Source organism: Macrosteles quadrilineatus, unplaced genomic scaffold (genome assembly GCF_028750875.1).
Source record: "Macrosteles quadrilineatus isolate MER2022 unplaced genomic scaffold, UCM_ALF_1.0 Scaffold_4__1_contigs__length_99947679, whole genome shotgun sequence".
In the NCBI taxonomy this organism is placed as follows: Eukaryota; Metazoa; Arthropoda; class Insecta; order Hemiptera; family Cicadellidae; genus Macrosteles; species Macrosteles quadrilineatus.
Genome location: NW_026542597.1, coordinates 50781924 through 50807448, shown reverse-complemented (window position 1 = coordinate 50807448; position 25525 = coordinate 50781924). Strand labels below are relative to the sequence as shown.

Here is a 25525-nt window from a genome sequence, read left to right as displayed (position 1 = left end):
GTAAAATACTACTTTAATTTTTTTGGTACTAACTTTTGAAAAATACCAATATGTAAAGCAAATTATTGTAACCCATACTATATTGTATATCCTATTCACTATCGTCGTATGAAAAATTAATAGAGGGAGTACAAATTTAATAACTGTACACTGAATGTGAGGTTCATTCAACTATTTAAGTTCCTCGAAAAACGTAAAAAACTTACTTTAGTTTGTTCATACGAATTAGTTGTCTACTTTCAAAATAGGCTAAGATAAAGTAAACTCACATAACTAAACGTTTATTAAAGACTACCTCACTATATTTAAATACAAACGGGAAGGATACTAGAGCATAACCATTAGTGTTTTTACTGTAGATTATTATAAATAGATAAATACTTAAGTAAGAAGTTCACGTAAAAACTGGTTTCAACGTGGTTCCATGTGTTGGAATTTGATAAACACCCAATAAAAAAACATCTCTAATAACAATAATCACACATTAGACGAAAAAATCACATGAACCACATCAATATCCCTAGTTTTTAAAGCGGAAGAAAGACAATCGAATACTTTTGACCTTGCTTGATCCGAAATTCGACTTTTTACCCAAATTACTTTTTACTCCACTCGACATACAAGGTGAATGTAGTGCTGTCTGATGGGCAAAAACGGTACTGTCCTAGAGGTCGCCCGGTGCAGCTGAGTTAGTGGAAGTGGAAGTGGTAGACGGGTAGACTGGTTGTGGTAGGTAGGCAGTGCAGTGGTTGACTCGTGTACGAACTGTCGGGCAAACTTTCACTCCAGAACTTCATTGGTTACCGGTGAGTTACACATTTAACTTGAATGTTTTGTAGCCTAAGTTTTTTTTTCTTTATAGGACTTTGCACAGAGAATATTTTTAAGAGATTGTATGTTGTAATTAATTGCATGGTTGTTGAAAAATGAATTAAAATTAAACCAATCGTAATATTATGTCATGTACTATATAGGAGAGGGAAGCGAGCTGGTCTAGTGGTTAGAGCGCGGGACTTCGGTCCCCGAGGTCCCGGATTCAAATCCCACCAAATCACAAATGGATTTTATCGAAGTGATAATGCCGCAACACCTAGGTCTAGCTGAAAGTAATGTGAAAAACAATCTCGGGCTCGTGCCTAACATCCTAGGACACAAAAAATGTCATGTACTCTCAATAGAGCAATTTTGTGACCAACCCATAAATGTTATTGGACTACGGTACCATTAATTCGTGTAGGGATGTAAACTAACTGTATACCCAGGGAAGATAAAATAAAGCATATATTGCGAACATTGAATAGTGTTATTTCGTTACTGAATTTAAGAAGTCGTTGAGTAATGGTTACGAATTTAACTAATGTAGATATATTAACCAATCATATGGTAAAGATAATTAGTAGGCTATACTTAATAGTAATAGGTGGGAAAGTAGTCCTCCAAAAATTCAGATTTATACCCAATAACTATTTTAGTATAATTCTTGATTGGATGTCACCTAAATTCTAACAAAATTGTATCTTTAGTAAAAATGAACTTTTTTGAACAATCTCATTGTAAAAATATTCTGTTAAAATATATACCTATCCTTGAATGAAACAAAAAAAAAACATACTTTGTACTAATTTTGTAAAATGAATATGCATATCAGTTATGCATCTATATCAACGTCGTCGATAGAGCGAACGGACATCTCCGTCCTAATAAGGATAATAATTCAAATAAATCATAATTATTACAACACTACTATATATTTAAGCAATGTACTAGATGTTTAAAATTATTAGTACAGGTAAAATAGGGTTTTATAAACAACAAAATTTGTACATTCATGAAATTTCACCTGTGAGTTACTAATGATATGAGAAATGAAGATCCGATGAGTCCCCACAATTTTGGGCGTCCTAAGGCCCTTTTTGTTCCGAAGGGCCCTTGTTCCTGAATAATTTTGTTTTTACGTTTAAGGTCGAGTGAGGTGTGGTTTTCAATGGTTTTAGTTATTTTAAATCGATTGGGAGTAGTTTTAAGTGTATTAAACCACACCATACAGGGTGTTTCGAAATATTATTACTTTTTACGATATTTAAACATTTATTCATAAAGTAATAAAATTAGTTACCTCCATGCTCTATATAAAAGGGGATTATTGAATATAATTGTAATTCTCTACTACGTAAGGGGAAAGGATCACAAGTAGTAAGATAAAATATTAAATACCCCCATCACAGCAAACCTGCATACCTAGCGAGTTTCTGTTTTAGTTACTTGATTTTCAAATAAATCTAAAATAGCATTGCGTTTAACGATTACCTAGGTTTGCTGCTACAAGGAGGCTAATAAAGTGTGTTTATATTAAATTATTATAGCCTAGTATAAAACAAATAAATTTGACAAGTTTGATCAAAATATAGGCCTATCAATTAACAAACAAACCAAATCATTTTACACTATTCTACATAAGAACCATGATAATTTTAAATTTACAATTTTAGTATTTTTATCCGTAACTAATAACCATACAAAAATACTTTAACATACTAAATTATTTGTGTTTAAGCTACTTAAAATGTTCTAGAGAAAAATTGGGAAACTTTGTGGTTTGAGGGTTAAGTAAATAAGAAAACCCAATTTTTACCCCATAAACCTCGTTCCCATTGTTCAGGACAAAAATGCTTGTACCGACAATGCTGCTCTGATGTCTTAGTGCTTTCCTGGTCGTCATAATCACGAAAGATAACCGTACTTGTATTGATTGAAAATAAGTTTGAGGAACTTAAGATACAAGTTGCAAACGTCAGTATGTATGAACGGTGTTTTTGCACCACATTGTTCGTGCTTTAAGAATGGTATTGCCTGTTCTGCAATATGCAAGGTTTTAGGTTTGTAAAGGGGAATCCTGCTTGAACACCAACTTGGATAAAATCAGTAAGGATGGACAAGTTGCTAAGAATAATAAAATTGTTAATGAGTCGTCTGAGAATAATTATTGTGATGATGAAATTGTAAAGAGAGATACTACGGAAATTGTAGAAAAATAGCTTTAGTTTAAGTAGTTCATTTTAATATGTAATGTTAGGTTTTATACAAATACAATTGTTTTAATTTTTAATAAATGTAAAAAATAACTTAAATAACTACCTAAGAAAATTACATATCAATTTTAAATTGGTCTTAATAGATTTGCATAAAAAACACGTTGAAAGACTATTCACACCACCTAAAAAGTTGAAATTTTTGCTTAGTAACCTATGTTATTATGTTATAGTGTAAAACTTGATCCATCCCCTTTTAGCGAACATCCCATATATGAGATAAGCTATTAACGAAGGTCTTATGGTAAAACATAGATCCAGAAGCCTAAAGCACCATCCACTCAAAATATTATATATTTGTTTATATACATATATATATATATAATATAATATATCCATGTTATATACGTGTCCATAAACATGATAACTCGAGTAATTTTGGTTCAATTTTAACGAAACCGGCATAATCGGTTCATGGAACAGGGTTTTATGTGGTAAAAATTTGTAATCTTTGACCCTCAAAAGACATAGTTTCCCAATTTTTCTCCAGAGCATTTTAAAGAGCTTAAAGAAAACAAATAATTTAGTATATTGACGCGTTTTTTAAGTGTATTAGTTACAAATAAAATTCAAAAATTATAAATTTAAAATTCCATGTTATTCTTATGGAGAATAGTGTAAAATGATTTTGTTTGTTTGTTTATAGGTATGTCTTAATAAAACTTGTCAAATTTATTTGTTTTATACTAGGCTATTATTATTTTACTATAAACACACTTTATTAGCCTCCTTGTAGCAGCAAACCTAAGTATTCATTAAACTCAATGCTATTTTAGATTTAATTGAAAATCGGGCAAATGAAAATTCACTTAGTCTGCAGGTTTGTTGTGACGGGGGTATTTAATATGTTCTCTTACTCCTTGTGATCCTTCCCTCTTATATAGTAAAGAATTACAGTTATTTTCAATAATCCCCTTTTATATAGAGCATGGAGGTAACTAATTTTATTACTTTATGAATAAATGTTTAAATATCGTAAAAAGTAATAATATTTCGAAACACCCTGTATGGTGTGGTTTAATACACTTAAAACTACTCCCAATCGATTTAAAATAACTAAAACCATTGAAAACCACACCTCACTCGACCTTAAACGTAAAAACAAAACTATTCAGGAGCAAGGGCCCTTCGGATCAAAAAGGGCCCCAAAAAGGGCCTTAGGACGCCCAAAATTTTGGGGACTCATCGGATCTTCATTTCTCATATTATTAGTAACTCACAGGTGAAATTTCATGAATGTACGAATTTTGTTGTTTATATGGAGAGTTTTTGTATTATTTTACCTGTACTATATGCTGCAATCATTGTTGCGCAATTATTGTTTCCCACTTTCTTAACCGAATCAACCTACAGTGGTTTTTTTGGGTTGCTCGAAAAGTAAATTTAGAAAGCCGTGCAAATGTCATATATAGTAAAATAGTTTTTATGAATCGTTAGTTAAATAAAAGTTTATCCATACTAAGCTAAAAATTACGTAAACTAAAAGAGTAATAGCATTGTTTATCCACATAGGTAGGCTACACAACTGTAGTGCTTAAACTATAGATATACAATTAGAAGAGCATTCTTTTCGCCATTTGATAGTTGCAATTTACTATGACTAACTGAGTAATTATTTTTGATACGTTCTATCTGTTTGTTTAATATGTTTTAATTTATTTTACCAAGGCAGAGATTATTAAATCCCTTAAATGTGAGTTCTGTACTTTATTTGGTGACCATTCTATAGACACTTTATAAGGCATAATAACATTAACACCAATTAAAATTTTTAACTAAACTTTAAATTGAACAACCAAAAATTAAATATACAGAAGACCTGTTTTTTGCCTAGTAGTTGAAGGAGAATGTGGTTTTAGTAGGCTATAGTTAACATAACAATCATAATAAATGAATATATAAATGCCAAACATTTAGTAACATGAAACCTATCCTTATATCCTTATATATAATACGTGAAGGCGATTTCTAGAAAACACTACTCCTCCGTTAATAATGGACGGATTTTTACAAACGACGTGTCAAAATAAAGTATTTTTTGTGTAGACGCCCCCTTTCACCAATTCATGTAGTAAAAATCCTCGGGCTTTGCCCCACAGGCCATCAAATTTGGAGTTTCTCCCATAAGATTAACATGGGGGAATCTAAATATTTGATTGGAAACTTTGTCCCTACTAATTTGAGGGAACGGTTGGGCGTAGAAACTTGGTAGAGGTGTCCAAAGAAAGGTCTTGGTCTGTAAATGAGTTATCAAAAGAAAAACTAAGCAAAATCCCTTAGGACTCTGCCCCAGAAGCCTTAAAAGATCCCTCCACAGAGTTGTTTACATTTTGGCCATGAGAATAATACTTTTTAATGAAACAGCTGTTCATTTTTAAATTGTATTTCAATAACACATATTTATTGGGAGTTGAATTCTACAAAATAAGTATTTGCAATGTTATTTTCTGATTTTAAAATTGATTTTCTTCTTTATCACGCCATGTTTTGCAATATAACGTTCCATAACGAAATCAGTGGAAAATCCTTTTATCACAGCAATTCTTAAATTATTTCTTATTGAACTATCTTATATCTATTGTACGGGTTGGTGTGTGCCTTTTTCGCCACTTTTGCCTACATTTTATCATATTATTCTACAAAATATCAAATATTTATGTAGAAATATCTGCTCTTATTGTGTCTAATAAAATCCAAACTTAGAAACATTGCCTAAAATGGTACCTTATCTTGACAAATTATTTGCACCTGCCTATATTACGGACTTTGGTGCTCTGAATTTGTAACATTATTGAAAATAACACGACATTTTGGCTGTAAAATATGGTACAAAGAGAAAATACAATTTAAGCAGCTACTGTCATGACAGAAATGTCATATTCCTTTTAAACTAGATCACATAATCCTTTGACTGGGACGGGTGGTGTCGTCCTGTAATCCAGCTACTAGGAGGTCACGAATTGTGGATATTTATAGGAATGCACTGTGGATGCGATACTCCCTGGTGTGGATTAACGTCCGCACGAGTGAGTACTACGACTACCCGCAGTGCTATCCTGATAATTATACCAATTCATAAATACCAATGCAAAAAAAATTTGGTTCCAATTCAACTATAAACTGTAGGTCCCTTGGTTGCCATTCGCTGTATGGGCTATTAATTAACAGCTGTATCCAAGGAATGTCGGCCTTAGTCACTAACAAGACTTCAAGATCGTGCCACTCATCCTACACTCATCTCCATTCATACTTGCCGTTGGCTTACCTACTATGAATGGTCGCCATAAAAACGTATTAAAGGATTAAAGTATTTATCATATACGTTGATTAACAATATGTAAACGTCAATATATACGTAACAGCCATTTTACAGTATTTTTGCTTTTTGGAAATGTTCCATTGCTATGTCATTATTATTATTTATTGCCAATGAAGCCGCCAAGATCATATGAACTAGGAGGCCCCTAACAGTTCAAGAATAAAAGCCAACTTTACTTCATGTATTCCACTACACCTAACATTCCGTAGAGAGATTATATTGACAACTTCATGTTATTGATAAGGCCGAGACAACTAACTGACACCCCCATGTCAAGGAATTCCAGCTTTACCAGTAACCCCACAGTCAATTTCTCAAAACTATGCTAGAGGGTTCATTCATTGGCACAGAAGTACGATATTAACTGACGCTACGTGACGAAGGAAAATCAAACTTACACTGTAACGGATATACCTCCCTTTGAAGTTAGAACGTGTCTTCTCAACAAACAGATATTTTTTCTCAAACACCGATGAAGTCGCGGAAGTGTTAAACTACAAGATTCATCAATACGATTTAAATACTATTTAAAGGTTCTACCAAAGGAAGAGATACCATATAACATACTAATAATAACTCCGATGACGTACAGGATAGGAAATATTTATTTTAATCATTGAATGAACAACCAAATTTGGCAACTAACGCAATATTGTTATTTTTTACACTTATTACTCTTTGAACAATGTTAAATGCTCAAAATATGTATATTTCACCCAATTCATCGCAGTTAGATGAATTAAAGTAAGCCTTGAAAGTAACCGTCGATTTCGACGGGTTTCCCCTAGTATATATATACAGTATGTGGGAAATCGGTTATCTATTAAAACACGCAGTGTAGGAATGAACGAAAGGTTAACATTTTAATCCTGATTCTAAAACCTTAATTATTGCATTGTGTGAATATTTAATACATTTCAACCATTATATGCAATAACCCTTCATTACAGAACACAAATTTTATAGGTACCTTACTGTTTTAAACAAAGTTTAGATGTGTTGGTACCCTATTAGTTATCGTCATGAACGATTATGTGAGTGAAGAGGTTCAATTATTAGAAAATTTGAGGGGGTTAGGCCTCTTAAGCATGCTATAGTTATTTATTTCCCTGAATAAAATGTAACTTGGGACTATCTTCATTGGTTTTGACTATGAATACCTTATAACATTATTATTTTACTCGGAGGAGCTTATGAAATAAACCCATACAAATTAATTATGTATGTGTACATAGATTTGTCTACAATGAAGAATAAATTAATGAGCAGTTACTGAAAAAATATTATAAACCCTATTATACAACAACATTTTCCTAGCTATAGTAATGCTAAGCTAGACCAACTATATCAATATAAGACAACAAGCGTGTAGTAAAGTGTATCACATTCAGTGCCAAAGGAGGTCACAGGTGTAGCAGAGTCAATGTGATAGTAAATCCATTACTTGGTCTACCAAGGGACAGCGTGGGTCACATCATAACACTTTGCTGCGTACTTTTATGTTTTTACTGGTCGTGGTGCACATCTTTACTAATAATATGTTGTATTGTACAGTACTTTGAGCTTGTATTTCATTATATGAATTAATCAGATCTGGAGGCCTGTACTCATTTTGTCAACCGGTCTGAATCGAACGTCCAGAAACACTCTACGAATTAACTAGATGAAGTGTGTAATTTGTTTATTTAGTGTTTAAGGTTTTATAATAGTATAGGAGCTTGGGGCAAGTGTGAACACTTAAAGTTAAACCTCCCAACAAATAGGTTAAATGATTAACAATTGAAACAAAACGAATAGTAAACAATCGTATGTTAGTTGATAACCAAACTACATTTTATTTTTACAATTATCAATAATGTATCATTTAAAAAATAATAATGTAACGAAAATTTACATTTGCGAACTCTTGCCACCTGGGTGGGGCAAAAGGACGCACCTTGTTTAAAAAAGCATGCAAGACCTACTGAAACAGATTTTATTAGTACAATCACTCATATACTTAAATGCTACAAAACAACTCAAGTTTAGAACGCTCTTAGTGAAAATTAGTTCTTTTTAGCAGTCCTAACGGATGGGGATCCTCATAATTTGAACAAGAGTCATGCACTTGCACCAAGTGCATTAAATCCAGTCCTCCTCTGGCGGTTCCTCTGGACAGATAATTTTGGTACTTGATGTCCTTGGTTGTAGAATTGTTCTTTTACCTTTGGATTTTTTCAACGGGGTGTGAATACCGAAATAAGATGTTTGGCGCATGCGAACTATTGCAAGTCCCAATACCTACATGAGGTCCATAGAGTAACAAAACTAATTTAATATTAGCCAGAGTTGTACAATTGTTACACATATTTTTGTAATAATTTTAACAACACAATCATTGAAGTATATACATTGAAAGTACCTTCACAACAACTGTTTATTCAGTGTCTCATCTACCCAGGAAATCTAATTCATCAGTAATTGAGTAGATTCTATCAGAAATAAACACAAATGAACAACAAGAACTGGGAAGTGGTTCTACCCAAAATATATTGAGATGTTTCGAAGCCGAAATGGTGAGTGTATGGTGTAAAGGTGTTATTTGAGATCTAGATTAGTCATCTCAACTTTGTTTTCACATTGTTTGTAAGGTTGCTATCCGATGAATCACTTAGTAATCAATAACATTCTTGTATAAATCCTACTTTGAAAGAACTCTTTGGATATCTAGCAAATATGTAAGCACGTTCTTCCTTAAGGTTAAGATAAACATAATATCACGTCCGAACTTAAATTTCACAAATGAAAATTTACACAGTTGTGTGTATAAATGAACATAATACTTCACGACTACAAAGAAACTGAAATTGTAGATAACAACGCTGATGTAGCTGTAATAAAGCTAAACTGTAGATAATTTTTTTACGTGCATATTCCCATAAAGGTGACAATAGTGGGCACGTGCATTAACAACTGAAAAAATATGTTTTATCTGTATTTAGTACAGATTAGCATTTTTTAAATCTGTGTTTAGCAAACTGTTGATACAGGAAATTTGATCTCTATAAAAAAATTACTATTGCCTTGACATAGTCAATGATTGCCCTTTTTTACATGTCAAGGAATTCAGGATGTAGTGATAATGTTTCATACATTTCGTTAACAATTGACGACGAAATTTTTCAAAGTTTATAGCAAGAAATCGAAATAATTGTAGGAAACCGATCTCGACATTGACGCAGGAAAGCACTTGTCATTTGTATTAACACTTTCAGTCTTCCCGGGCCCGGGTACCGTTAATGCCTTGCCTACCCCAGTCTCACTTTGGGCACGAAGATTCAATTAGGCGTAGGTAAGCCAGTCTTAACCCAATTTCTATTGTCTCCACAGTGTCATAGGAGCTCTGCTCCCGCTTACATGTGTAATAATAATACACATAGGGGTAGCAAAATATTTAGACTCCCTCTACACACAAACTATGGCAATTTTGACTGATACGAGAAAATTAAGAAAATTTTTAAACACCCTCATAAAAAATGTTTTTATGGATAAACATTATCGGACCAACAGTTTTTGTTATCTACTTTGAAAGAAAAATATTTAGTTAACACTACTTATATGTAGTTATTGTTTAGACTACAAGCATTCCATGGTATTTAGAAACATGGTAGTATGTCAAAAAGTTATGTTAAACGATCACGCAAGACTTCCCCAAAGAAATGGGTTCATTAAGATAGTTTAAATGTTAAACATCAGCATGATATCATAAAATGAAACATTCCTTGTTAAATTAAGATAAAAATTTAAACTGTATTTGACACTTCTTATAAGTAAACATTAAAGGTTGTATACATTCCAGCAATGTAATGTAGTAGCAAATTTTCACTTATAAAATAAATGTAATAGGTGGGAAATGAAACCGCTGTGCCGCGGGTTCAATGATACGTCACTGACCATAGAAGCTGGACGCGTACAAAGATACGGCACAAGCTGTAGAAGCAGTGGCGGGCGTCCAATAAAGGTCACAGACCAGGATGTTAGGTACCTGTTACATGGCAAGGTCAAACCACTAGTAGGAGCCACAGTGGCCTACCAGCGATGACGTAATGGGAGACACAGCGCGCTCGTGGCACACCCTGATAAATCGCGATCTTCCACCGTGAACAAAAACTAGATTCAGTGACTTGTTCACCTTCCAGGACAGGCGTGAAAAGATCTTACAGTTGGGTCTTTCCCTCACTTTAAAGAACAATGGCCACGGTTTTACATGTGGCATAGCCTAGGGGCAGTGGCTTAAGACATTGGTAATTATTGATGGGATTTGTTTCTGGCATCTTGGATGCTCTACCACTAGACCACCTTACTACCATTTGAACTTTGAATACTACTAAACAACAATGTATCAATGCCAACAGTCTATCTGATTTTTAACGTGTTGAACAGCAGATCACGACTTTCATTGTAAACTGAGTGTATGAATCAAAGCAGAGCTTATTCTTCGGAAGGATCCATCAACAGACAATGAGAGGTTTCACGAAGCTATTTATAGATCGACTTTCGCTCCAAGATGCTATTTTCAATATGGCGAGATGTCTAGATGAAATGAAAGTTAGCATGTGAAACCCAATGTATAAAGATCTTGTGAGAGGGGCGATTAGAAAATAATTTCTTCATTTCCCACGGAATTTAAATATAAAACCCTGTTGAGTACCAAAAATAAAAGCACTTTACTGGTCTTTAGAAACCAGAGCTATTGGGACACAATCAGTGGGGTTTTTACTGTCAAAACATACGGTTTTTAAGAAAACATTAAAAATTCATGTCTGTGAACTATTGATATCCGTAACTAATTTTTATTTGTCCAAGAACCACTCTTGTTATATACTAAAAATCATCAAGATAGATTAGCAAAATGTAAGATACTTTTCTGATTTCTACATATCGAGACTGTCATCTTAAATTGTAAAAGTAACGTGTAATAGGTAAAAGCAATCAAATAAAATAATACAAGAGGTTCTACCCGCGAATTCACGGGTGTGCAGAAGCCCACCATTAAATTAATTTAATCAATTTTGACTTAATATTTAGTTTAAAGGGCCCAAGTTCAATAAAATTGTCATCTGAAAGGATGTTAAAAGCCGTGGAACCTTCATACCTTACGTCCTAAGGTGGCCGAGGTGGGTACGGTTGTACCTGAACTTGCTGCTCTCTTTTACGACGTGTTTAATACTTTAATACTTAATTTAATACTTTTCAATTAAATGGCGACCCGTTAAAGATTGGTGACAACCTCTTAGAACGAACAACATACATGGTTTGTTAATCTCATATTCATCCTTTTTCGAACACCTTTAATCACTCACTTGTATCAAACAGCTATAAATAGCTTCACTGTCCATTCACCACACCTCTTTTAAGATCTTAAAGGAAATAATAAAATAAGTAAACAAAAATTTAAACAAACAAACTATATTGTCAACTGCATTGGCCAGCTGTTGTTCACACAATTAATGAAATAACGTTAACTTCCAAAATATGCAAGGCGTAGCCCTTTGGAAATTAGCTTGTAGGCCAGAGCCCTTAGGGAGTTCGTCCATATCAATACTTTTCGGCAAATCTACACACTCTAAGCTTCATTTTGATATGCCATATGCCTATATTTTTATCTGGTAAATGGCCTTAACCGTTTACATAAAATTTGATTGTATCACTTTAATAATATAATAATAGATCAGAATAATATGTAATAATAATTACTGTTTGTTTAATACGTAGTTTTATATGTCAAATTACATTGAAAAATATTTCAAAACAATGTATCTGATATTGATCTACACAAATCACACGAATACAAACTTAACTTAAACTTTACATTAATTTGATTATTAGTAGCACTAACAACATCGATACATTTTAACATAAGAATATTTCATGGAAACCTATATTGTAGGATTCATGCTTGTATTTTAAAGTCAGCCTCATGGTTGTAGAAAAAAATACTGAACAAACAATTCGAAAACAATATCAAACAACGTAGTGTTTTCAAAGGACAGAAGCAAAACCGACCAAGGTTGGCACGTGACGCGAATACAACCCGAATAAACCCACGAGCGATTCCAGAGATTGTTTTTTGAAAAGAAACTATGATTAACATTCATACAGTTTGGAATTGACTTTGAATACTGATAAGCGTATTATCTCATTCTAGTGTAAAATTCAAAGCCTGTGTTGACGATTCAAGTACATTTATATTATTTGTAAATGTGTTTTCTTTCTTGTAACTGTTTAACTGTGATAATTTTTCTAAAAACCAGAGGATCAACTATAGTTTATAAAGGATTACTCTATGGGGTTAAAATTATTTAGAACTAGTGAAATGTCACACTATACCAGTATACAAAACACTATATGAACATTGGGAAGTGAGCTGGTCTAGTGGTAGAGCTGGGGACTTCGAAGCCCGAGGTCTCGGGTTCAAATATCGCCAACAACCAATGGATTTCATCCATTCGATAATGCTGCAACCCTCTAGGACTAGCCTGAAGTTCTGTGTACAACAGTTCCAGGCTAGAACCTAGCGTCCATGAATGTGAAGGTGCGACATAAAAAATTAATTATACATTGAAGAAAAAATAGTTTTCAACTGAACACCAAAGCTGATAATAAATTTATAAAAGAGTATCTTAGTACATTCATTTTGTTAGCGAGTTTTCTTATTAAAACCCTAGGCTCAAATGTAAAGTGGGGAGGTTAATTTAGTCAGCTGATGATGAAGAGTAATTAATATACGTCACAGCTCTAGCTGATCCTAGCTGAATTTCCTGTCACCAGTCTTGGATCGAGGTTGCATAAAATACTTATGTGACCTAGTATAATCCTTTAGAGCTACTAGAATGTACAAAAATATGTTAACTACAATAATATTACTATTTACGAAACTCAAGTAGAATTTTTCCACGGAGTATGCTAATATTCTACCATTCCGTGGTCTTAAATAACAATTACTAGTCTAATTTATCAGATACAGCATTAATATTTACTTCCCATCCTTGTGGATCAGGATAAGACCATTTTTCAGTATGTGTATGTGTAGCAGCTTGAATGCGCCAATGCTTTCTCATTATCTATAGGTTATTTGAAAAAAAAAAAAAAAAATAGTTGGAGTTTTATACACAACAGGAAATATAAGTGGTGACAAAGCTTTAATCAGGATTCAAATGAACACTAAACAACGTATGTTGGTAAATAGCCCACGTGCACCAGTTCTATTTTAATACTACCTAATATACACATTTAGGAGGCGATGGCGCGTTCTGTGGACGCAATTTACGAAAGAGGCGTGCTACAAACACTTTAAGAACAACTTTGTACGTTTCTTGTAAAAACTTCGAAAAGTTTGGTTATGATAACGAAAATTACACAAACACAGATAAAATAACTTTTGACTGACTTGTGATATGCGTGGCGTTGATTTGCTGAGTTCAAAATCGCGTTCAATGTTAACTCTTGCCTTCTCTCTGTTTAAGAAAACTACAATAGAAACAAATGTTATGAAATAGTATTCGTAAGATTCAGACTTCAGTTGATGTAAATTTGAACAGGAAGGATACATTCACGAACTCCTTTAAATAGCACACATGTTGAAAACCACAATTGACCAAAAAAGTATACGCACACTCACAAATATGTTGTGAAATTAAACCAAGCTCCCTACACTAAACTACAGACCTCACCCATGCTACACCGGCTGTTACGAAATTACTATGGCCTAAAGCAAATAAAAAATAAACGGTATCAGCATTCTGACACATACTTTCTCCCATAATTTTGTCAAAAACCTTTATCATATGTAAGTGGTGAGAGTAAATATACGCAAATGGGATTTGTACAATTTTGTTCACAATTTAAAGGACTATAACATGCTAATTTTTTATCAAAATCGTTCGGGCCATTTTTGGGAAAATCCGATTTTTCTGTTATTTTATGGGGGTTTTATGGGGAAATGACATAATTTACAATAACTTTTGAACCGTAATTTTTACAGAAATGGGATTTGTACCATTTTGTTCAGAATATAAAGGACTATAACATACTAATTTTTTATTAAAATCGTTCGGGCCATTTTTGGGAAAATCATATTTTTCCGTTATTTTATGGGGTTTTATGGGAAAATCCCCATTAAAAATAAAAATTTCTAAAAAATAAAAAAAAAACTATCAAAACTGTAAAGACTATAACATACTATGTTAAATCAAAACCGGATTTTTTCAAAAATCCAATTTTTCGTTATTTTAAGGGGTTTTTATGGGAAAATAACATATTTGACCATAACTTTTGAACCGTAATTTTTACAGATATGGGATTTGTACCATTTTATTCAGAATTTAAAGGGCTACAACATACTAAATTTTGATCAAAATCGTTCGGGCCATTTTCGAAAAAATCCGATTTTTCCGGTTTTTTATGGGTTTTTATGGGAAAATCCCCATTAAAAATAAAAATTTCAAAAAAATGAAAAAAACACCTAGAGATACCATGGATTAGAACCTACATACCAAATTTCATCGAAATCGGACCACAGGTGTGGTCTCTAGCTCTGTACACATCCAGACACACAGACACACACACACACACACACACACACAGACATCACTTCGAAAACCACTTTTTTGGGTCCAGGGGGACCCAAAACGAATATATCCACTCAAAACTCAAACTCGAAAATTTTGACGAAAACAATACTTTCTCCATATACTATGGTATAGGGGGAGAAAGTAATATAGGTATTAATTTTAGTAAAATATTTGTTCGAACATGAATCAAACTGAACATCTGATTCTGAACCTAGTTATCCTTGTAGTTTGGACTGTTCATAATAACCCTGAAAAAAACATAGATGGCCTTTCCTCAATGAACCAAATAGAACTTTCATGTGGCAATATTACACACTAAAATATAGTTTTTGAGGAAATGACCTAGCTCTTTTAAAAGTGCTTTATAATTAGGATTCGGTTTACCCACTTTTAGATTACGGTTTTAAATTGAATTGAACAAGGCAAGCTAATTAATTTTTTTTTAAATTTCCAAGATATTCTTACAAAACTGAACAAAAAATAAACCATTTCTCAGTCCATACCTTAAATATACAATCTATACTTAGGTCGATAAAATACATAGCCTACTTAGATACATGATAAAATACACAATGACAATTTAAAAACTTGTTTAAAATTGACATATTGGTTGAATAATCTATTATATATGTTATTGACATAAAATACTGACGCGCTATAAAAATGTATTTAACGTTGAACCAGAACAACCTTTTTGCTAGAAAGATAACCAGACTATTGTATTTGAGATTAAAATATTAATCCTCACCACGTACTGACAAACAGTTATTCAATTACTGACAAATCACTTCAACGAATTGAATAAACTCTGATTTCAATTTGTTGAAAAATAAATTCAAATGCTTTGGGAGACTAACCAAGAACAAAAGTAAAGTTGCGGCTCTGTATCTTTCGGTAAAAGCTTTCTGCAAACCAAGCCCTGAACGTGACCAGAATCAAATGTTTATTTCAATTTGGCAATGACAACTCGGGATGAAATTGTTCTTTAACTTTAAACGTCTTTGTCTCTTTTGGCAATTTACATCGAGGCTGAAATGTGATTTTCAACCACTTAGATATGCGGTTTACTTATTTCTAAAAGAAAGTTGTTACAACATTTTTGTCATATAAAAAGTTAACTAATAAATTATTAACATCATCTGAATTTGAAATGTTGATACTTTTCATAAAAAAATATCAACAAAAGCAGGGAATATTGCCGTTTATTGTTAAAAATCGTTTTAGAGATTCTTGAAACAATTTGATTTTAGAATTTATATTTATCCATATATTTTTTGAAAAAATTGATGGGAGATTTCTTCCATTGGGCTCTTACAAAAAATATGTCTTCCCATCATACTTTCATAGTGGCCACTCGAATATACCAAAACTCTCTAGATATGCTAAGGAAATAAGACACACCCTACGTAAGGGTTGGTTGTTTAACTACTTCATCTATGGATATCAAACTGTAATTAGCAGTTGCTAGATAGAAATTTGTAGAAATTACGATTCCGCATATTGCAATTAGGTTTGATTTGGTTCACCAATTGTTACGAATTACTCACACTTTGTAATAATAGATACATAATTTACAATTATTTCCCTTTGTTGCAGAAATGGTGATAAAGTACGACCAACCCCCCAAAGATGTTCTGGAGCGTCACTTCCAGGAGCTGGGCATCACGGAGAGCTCTCTCCGGCGTGACGTCACCACTCTGAGGACCTGGCTGGAGAAACAACCTCACCTACCGGACAACGTGGGTGAGTGTAGGAGTCCAAAAGATTAAAATATTGAGGGTCACTTTGGTGATCTTCAAAAAATTCTCACAACGTAACACAACCTACTGTAACTGAAGCACAAATATGTTCAAATCGTTGCTAGTTTTGTGTGTGCTAGGTGTGGAATTCGTCACGGGGACACAAATTATAACAACTATATTTTGTCCAGTATGAAAGTTAAATGGGAGCGTTGCAAAATTCGTGAGGTGTGTAGTGAGCGATGTGATTGATAGGTTTTACAGTGAGGATGAACATCGCTTCACCAATCAGAGAGCTTTATTTGGATAAATCCAACACTAATGGAACACACATCGAATTGATTATGTGGCTAACACACAATTTTAAATAGTAATGCACTCTGGTACAAATACAGTACACTAGATTGCACAAAGGTTCAAAATAAGAAGTTATTTTGAAATCAGAAATCAGAGCGAAACAGCATACGAGTCAGAGAGAAGGAAGGATAAACAATTAAATTAAAGGTTTGGTCACCTCAAACGTTGGTGTTCCAAAGACAAACCATTACTGATAGAAGTATAATATCGCAGTAAGGTATTTGGAAAACCCGATCTAAATAAATCATTACTCCTAAAGTTAGAACACTTAATTTCACAAATTATATGTGAGCACTTCACGTTAGTGGATAGTTAAACAGCGTAACGGTAGTAGCCTAATATTCAAATGAGTAATCAACAATGGTGTTGCATCGAAACGTGTGAAAAAATAAAAACAATTTTCCCCAAAAATACATAAACTGTCAAATTGCACATATCTGAGTATTTAGCGTGCATCCAGGATGACTATTAAATAAAACAAATATCGAAACTATTAATCAGATAACTAAATTAGTTTCTAGTAGCCTCTCTCTCTCTCTCAGGAGATGGTGAAATACTATTTAATTGCAATCCAAAAAGCAAAAAGTTAATTTCTTTGAAATCAATTAATTTTAAAGCTACTTTGAGAAATTTGAAGGGTTACTAATTGGTTGGTATAACAAAACTGATTTATGAAGAAGATGTTGGTATACTTTTACAATAATAAAGGAGAGTTCAAATTAAGCTTCCGGACTGTTTGTAAAGGAGCAAAACGTAATACGATTGACTCTTCTCCCTCCATATCTTCCTACTTGCGAATTTCTCTCCATCTGATTCTCCCCACTCTTAATCAGCTGACGAGCAGAGCACTTTCCTTTCACTTGCGTAATGTTTGGACAACTGCCCTTGGCAACGAGCGTGCCAACTGCAGAACATGAATATTGGAGCATCTAGGTGTACAAGCGCACGTGTATAGAAATTGTCGTTTATAGGATTGTGTAACCGGATTAAAGATTTTTGAAAGTTGATGGGTAAATGCTCGAACGTTAAATTTAATTGATCGAGGAGAACCAAGATAATGGCTACATGACATAACATCAGTGGAACGACAATTACATCTGGTATTTTTGAAATGAGAAAGTGTGCGATAAGATAATAGGCAATTCATTTCGTTGGTCATGTGTTCTAAGTACTCTCAATCAATTCATTACGCCCACTATTAAAAACAACGGTATCTTCACCAAAAACGTTTTATAGGATGTTTGAAAGTAAATGTTAGTGTGCTTTATAGTACTACATGGGTTATGTACGTACACATTGATACTCATTGGTTGAGTGGGTTTTAAATAATCCAATACCATACATAGTGTTAATGGATCAAAGTGTAGTAGTTCTTTTTTTACAACGACCCTAGTGCCGTGACGAACGTACTGAACTTCATTGCGAAATTATGAAGGGTCAAATTCTTTCACGAAAGTTAGAAGGGGTTCTCACCGATTCATTGTAAAAACGTTTAGACCATTTTATTTAAAATGTTATGGGTTTACTAAGGAAAAAATACAGTGCTAGCCCATATAAGATTAAAGAATATTATATTGTATTTTTCACAGCTGACGAAACCTTAGAGAAGTTCCTGGTCCACTCCAAGAACAGTCTGGAGCGAGCAAAGTCAAAGCTGGACCAATACTACTGCGGCAGAGTCACCATGGCTGACATGTTCAGCGATAGAGACCCTCTCGACCCGAAGATCAAAAGCATAGCTAAAGTCGCGTGAGTTTATTTTGAAAAATGTTTCTATTGAACTTAATTTACCCTTCATCATAGACCTCAGTGTGGTAATCGAAAATAGTGAAGTAACTGTAAAAGTCACCTGAACTTTAATTGGAGATTGTATTAAGCGCAGGTGGCTGGTAAAGTCTATATTGCTCAATAGGAAGGTCCGGAAAAAATTATACTGAAAACGTCTGGATGTATAAAGTATCTGGGCTATATTAAGGGATGAGTTGTTGCAAGCAGAGGGTGCACAAAAAGTTAAATAGCTGCTTTTCAATTTCATATAAATCAACACACAAAATTTGTTTTTGCCCTCAGGTAAAACTCAAGTATTGAGCTATTGATCTATTGCAAGCTATTGAGACATCATGTCTGGGTAGTGGTCACTCACCGCACGATTATATTCTAGTAAATTGATTTTTCATCAACAATTATTTGAAACAAATTAAATCATGCAATACAAAATCCTCTAAAAAGGAGAAGTTTACCATTCTGAGCTTAGAAATAGTTTAATTGGTTGCTAAATGTACATTTGTAAAGGCTTTAAATAGTTTTGTAGGAAGTCTACAAAATTAAATTAAACTATTATTTAACTATTAAATAGTTTTGTATGTAGAAAGTACAGTAGTTCATTGATATTCACAAGAGACTAGTTTGTAAATATGATCAATCATTTGTTAAGTTCCGGCGCTATTCCTAGACGTTTTTGAAAGCTATTTCACCACCTATTGTTTAAGTTTCGTAGCTATTCCTGATAGTTGTGCAATCCCACAGGATGTACTGTCCCTGTCCCAAGCCAACTCCAGAGGGAGACAGAGTCACCATTGTCAAGACCTTCGACCACGACCTCAACAAGTTCGACGTTCTCGCCTCAATAAAGGTAGGCTGGTGTTGATTTCAAAAGGTAGATAATATGTGACATTGAGAACACTAGGTAAATAATAAATCTTCGTCCCAACTCTTTGATGGAAACCACTAGCGTGACAATCTGTGACATCTGTGAGACTATGGGCGATTTTTATTGAATACAATTTTAATTAATTTTAGTAAAAACGTGTAAAAAACGTGCGTGTTTATTCGAACAAGTTTACGAAAAAGCATGATCGGACCTAAAAATTGGGTTTTCCCATTTTTGACTCTCAAAACATAAACATTTCGCAATTTCTTTTCAGACCATTTTGTGAGCTTAAAAAATACTAGTTAAGTATCTTCAAACGCTGCTATGTGTTTAATGGTTCACGAGAAAATTCCAAAAAGTTTTAAATTAAAAATTACCATGTTATTCTTATATACATTGGTCAAATTTGGAAATTGTATTTATGTTGTACTAAACTATATTATCATTTCACTTTAAAATAAACGCGTTATAACCTTCTCTGTAGCAGCAAACCTAAGTACTTGTTAAAGCAATGTATATAGGGAATAAATCAGGCATTTTTAAGGAGGTATTTTAGTGATAATACAATCAGGAAAATAAAAATTTCCATGGCTGCAGGTTTGCTGCGGTATTTTATATATTTTATTAACAATTTTTTTTTATTTAGTTCTAACCATTTTACCCTCATTTTCTATTTCAGCCCATCTATGCTTGTTTTTGGGATATTTTCTGAGTTTCTACCTTCTACCCATCCCATTCAACTCATGGTCTTTCAACTTTCTTTTATTTTTTTGTCATTTTCTCATACTCCCTACTATTTTAAAACGTTTTTTAAAACGTTTTTATTAGGTCGCTTTCTTGTCCGCTACAAATTTTGCAACCGATTTTATACTAACTTCCCGATGAGCTAGGGACTTGAAACTTGAAACATATCTCACAAATGGAAGACAATGCAATATTATACAATTTAATTTTCATATTTCCCTTGGGCTACGCCCCATGGGCTTGTTTTTATTAAATCGATTTCTTGCAAATTTTGATACTTCCCCATGAGCTAGAGACTTGAAATTTGAAACATAGCTCACAAATGGATGACATTGCAATATTATATCATTTAATTTTCATATTTCCTTTCGGGCTACGCCCCATGGGCTTGTTTTTATTAGCTCGCTTTCCTACAAATTTTGATATCAATTTTAAACGATGTAACCGATAAGCTAGAGACTTGAAATTTGAAACATAGCTCACAAATGCATGACAATGCGATATTATATCATTTAATTTTCATATTTCCCTTGGGCTACGCCCCATGGGCTTCCAAATTTTTCATGTTTACATTTTAAAAGGATGTAAATATATCAACTAATTTAAGTCAGCTGTAAATACTTAAATCTGACAGTTCAAAAAGCAGAGGTTAAGAGGTACAGGTTCTGCTCCCAAGAGATTCTTTATACAAACAAACATTTCAAAATAAAGATAAACAATCTGATTGCAGATATAAAGGAGTTTGTTAATAATGTCATTTGTTATTTATTTAGTATTCTATAAAGTAAACAATAAATCAAATAGATTGATATACTTATAGTTAGTAGGTAGGCCATACATGCAATCTAATACATAATTATATGCAAAGAAACTCAAATAAACCTTAGATTTCCCACATGCCTCTGTCTTAATCTGATATAGACGCTTGAAATAGATTTAATATGCACACACATTAAAACTAAAAAGTATAAAATAATTTATAAATAAAAAAACTTTTTTAAACAAAACGTTTTTAAACGCCCTAAAAAGTAGAAAATAATTTACAAATAATTTATAAATATGTTGAGAGAGTATAAATACTTGTACGATTTAAAACGAAAAACGTGGGGTGCATGCAATAGATAGTTTACAATTACCTTCACCTACTGAACTAATGTATTATTATCAATTAATTGCATGCACCCAACGTTTTTCGTTTTAAATCGTACAAGTATTTATACTCTCTCAACATATTTATAAATTATTTGTAAATTATTTTCTACTTTTTAGGGCGTTTAAAAACGTTTTGTTTAAAAAAGTTTTTTATTTATAAATTATTTACTCTATTCATTACTTCACTTTCATTCATATATGGTTTCACCAAAGACTCCTATTTTGTTGTGTCTAGATTGTAAGTATGTTAGTAAAAAATATCAATCATATATTTGAAATAACTCAATTCCTTTTACCATCCTCAGATCGGCCTAATGCTACTGGACGGTCACATGGCCGAGGAGAACTGCTGCAAACATGTCGTCATCTTCGATTTTGAGGGCAACAGTATGGGACATGCCGCTGCCTTCACCATCCCTGTAATCAAGAAGGCTCTGTCGATCTTTTTGGTAAGATCAACTGAAGTTTAAAAATAGTTACTAAACATAATAAAGCACTTCCAATATACACTTAACTTTCGTTCACCTTGATGAACTTGGTGAAAATAGTTCGTGATTGGGAATTTTTTATGATTTAATAGCTAAAATTGTAAGATATTATACATAGGTTAAAACTGAATGATAAATCTTTCTTTATAACACGAAACAATTAAAATATTGTGTAATTAGTAGTAAAATTAGGGTTTCATCATAAGTAAAATTCGTATCTATATGTTCTGTCTTATTGTGTACGGTTAAACATTTTAACTATAAAATTTTTTTTAATAAATGTTACACAATTATGTTTGACAACTTTTGTAACGTTATAAAGTGTGGTAAAAAAGTCCCGGAACGGTTTAATATATTGTTTACCAATATAGATACACTCGATATAGATGAGACTTGATCTATATTGGTATTGCAATAATAGCCACAATTGTCTAAAACACACAATTGTTCAAAGCTCTTTTAAGCTATTTCACTTTTTTATCCCTTAACGGCCCATGATGAGTCAGAAAAGGTTCTTAAATAGCAGCAAAGGTCAAGTTTGGTATCACATTAAAGGTCTTGAACACATTGCCGGAAACCCGAACTGAAAAAGACAACCCAGTCAAAAATCAAAGCTGTTCAAATATTCATTGGATTTGCATTGCTTATTATACGCTACCTCTTCAAAGGGGCGAACACAAGAATTAGGAAGAAAATCATTAACGTAAGCATCGGACGATATGCACTTCAAATTAAGGTCTTAAATAGTAGAATGCAATACCGCAAATTTGAGCTCAATAGAACAAATGACAAAAAAAATGGCAGCCGCTCCAAGATTCAAAATGGCAGATTCAAAAAATGTTTTAACGGCTACCATTTTTTACTCAATTGTCCGTTTGAGTTCCGGTTTGCAGCAATGTGTCCTACTAATTAAGACCTTTAATTAGATACCAAACTCGACCTATGCTGTTATTTAATAATTTAGTCTGATTCCTCGTGGGCCGTCCCCTTACGAGATGAAAAAGTGATAGTAGCTTAAAAGAGTAGACATGTATGGCTATTATTGAGCAAGTCTCATTACGTTATCTATATTGGTAAAATGTATATTAAACCGTTCCGGGACTTTTCTACCATGATTCAATTCAATTCAAAAATGTAAGTTATACTATCACTACTATAGTTTAGAAAGTCCTCAGTCATACGTATTGTCACAGAAAATAATAAGTGCAAAACTTTTAAAATTAATTAATAGTTTTAACTAACTTCTATATAACTCATTCTGTACTCATTAAAGTTAGTCTTGGTATTAAACTTAAAATTTATACTCAAAGAAAGCTCTTTGATGCTTTTGGGCTGATGCACGAAGACTCTTCTTCGAGCCTAGCGATAAACTTAGTTTTGCCGTGAACTCCTCAAAGAGGCAAATAAACTCTTTCGCCACAGAGCAATGTAGACAAGGCTAAATACTGTTATATTCCATGTGGATCTGGTCTGGTCTGAAGGGCAACTTTCTCCTTGAGCAATTCTAGCTACAGGAAAACAGGACTAGGACTAGATCGAGGTCAATGCCATAGACCTGGTGTTGTGTAGGGAAACATGTGATTTTTGTGTCCTACAGTGATAATGCATTGTGTAATTACTAAACTATGTAAATATGCATAGGCAAAAATAAGACCCGTTGATAGTAAATAAGTATAGTAAATAAACCTATTATTTCAGTTTGTATAATTTATGGTTGCCACTAACCAATATTTTTTTGGACGTATAATACTCCATTCGTGAAGATTAATTTCTGGACCCCTTATTGTAGGTTTAAACCATACGTATTCAATACGTAGTCCCGTTTCAGACAAATCAAGTAAAATAATAGCTATGCTATGACCTTATTTATTTACAATTAAGCTCATTGAAACAATTTATTATTATAAAAAATCGGAATAAAATGTCAACTTATATTTAATTTGATATCAACTTAAATTAAAGTTAGATTAAGTATAAAATATACTAACTAGCAATTAGAACTAGAAGTTCTAGAACTACTAAGTTCAATGCAGGCACGCGAGCTGGTCTAGTGGTAGGGCACGACCTCTGTGGTCCTGGGCTCAAAAGTCGTCAATCAACAAATTATATTTTCCAAATTATAATGCCACAATCTAAGCGTTTTATTTGTGTAATGATACCAAGCTAGAATATAGCGACATAAAAAAAAGTTGGGACAAAAAATGAATACAATATAAATTAGTAGACGTCCAGTGTAAGGTGAAATTGTTCTATAAACACTGGTTACAATTTTCATTTCATGGGAAAAAATTACCAAATTCAAAAAGTAATGTTATTATTATCACTTATTATTCTGAACCTTCACCCTATTAGCTGCACAGCAATACATTTCTCAAGGTTGTCGAGTAACAAACATTTCAACTGTACTCTTTCAGTAACGTAAATATCTTCCTAATATCGACTGAACATCGTGACACTATATGACACACTGCGATCGCGTCTGTTTTTTATGTACTGATAAAATATTTCAAACTATCATTAATAATTTCCAGCTATAGAAAACGTTTTTATTATACCTTAACGTCACAACAATTATTAAGAATCTCAGAGAGAACTTACCAATAACAATGTTGCGGTGAAGTTGTCATAACAGATGAAGCATCATAACAACTATTCGAAATAGCCTTCACACATTATGCGAACTACTAGTTTATCGTCTACCCATTTGTGTTATTTTAATGCACTCCTTTCATCTTTATGGCGAGAGTCAAGTGGCAGAGCGCAGGGGTCCGGTTCAATAGGTGTTCGGTCCAAACCCAGCAGATCACTAATGGATAGCTATGTGCTAATGCCACAATCCATCTAAGATTAGCATGAAGTAGGGTAGAAAATCAGTCCGAGGTAGGCCCTAGTACCCAGTATGTAAAGTTGGCTCATATAAAAGGTTTATATTTTGCTACCCCATGGTCAGAAATGCTTACAAGTAATGTGTGTAAGTTTCCTTCTTCTGCATAGACATTCACATTTTTGTTAAATTTCAGGAGGTTCTGCCCCAGAGGTTCGCAGGGTTCCATGTTGTCAACGCTCCCTCGTACTTCGTCAACGTCGTAAACATCGCCAAGTCTCTTCTACACACGAAACTGGCTCAGAGGGTAACTATAATACTCAACTGTAGAAACTAAGCTACATTGTAGTAATTTTTCCTCGATAGAAACTTTCTAGCAAGGAAATATGTGAAAACACGAGGAAACGTCCCCGGATTATGTGAATATATACCCTTGTACTTAATGGTCAGTCTTATATTATTACCAATTCCGATAGGGGCTCCGCCTAGATGTGTCTTTCAATCAAAATATGAACGAGGTATGAGTGTAGAATGAAATGAAATGCCTTGAG

The 25525-nt window shown here is 33.2% G+C and overlaps 1 protein-coding gene across 1 annotated transcript in view; it reads left to right on the top strand.

The window, feature by feature from the left end:
* Positions 1-699: 699 nt before the first annotated feature.
* The window catches only part of LOC128991328 (alpha-tocopherol transfer protein-like), a 29397-nt gene continuing 4571 nt past the window's right edge, over positions 700-25525 (top strand). The window contains exons 1-6 of the mRNA XM_054414133.1: positions 700-806; positions 16617-16763; positions 18706-18865; positions 19643-19748; positions 21968-22111; positions 25171-25281. Coding sequence (XP_054270108.1) covers positions 16619-16763; positions 18706-18865; positions 19643-19748; positions 21968-22111; positions 25171-25281 — 666 coding nt within the window. The 5' untranslated portion in view covers positions 700-806; positions 16617-16618. The remainder of the gene's footprint in view (positions 807-16616; positions 16764-18705; positions 18866-19642; positions 19749-21967; positions 22112-25170; positions 25282-25525) is intronic.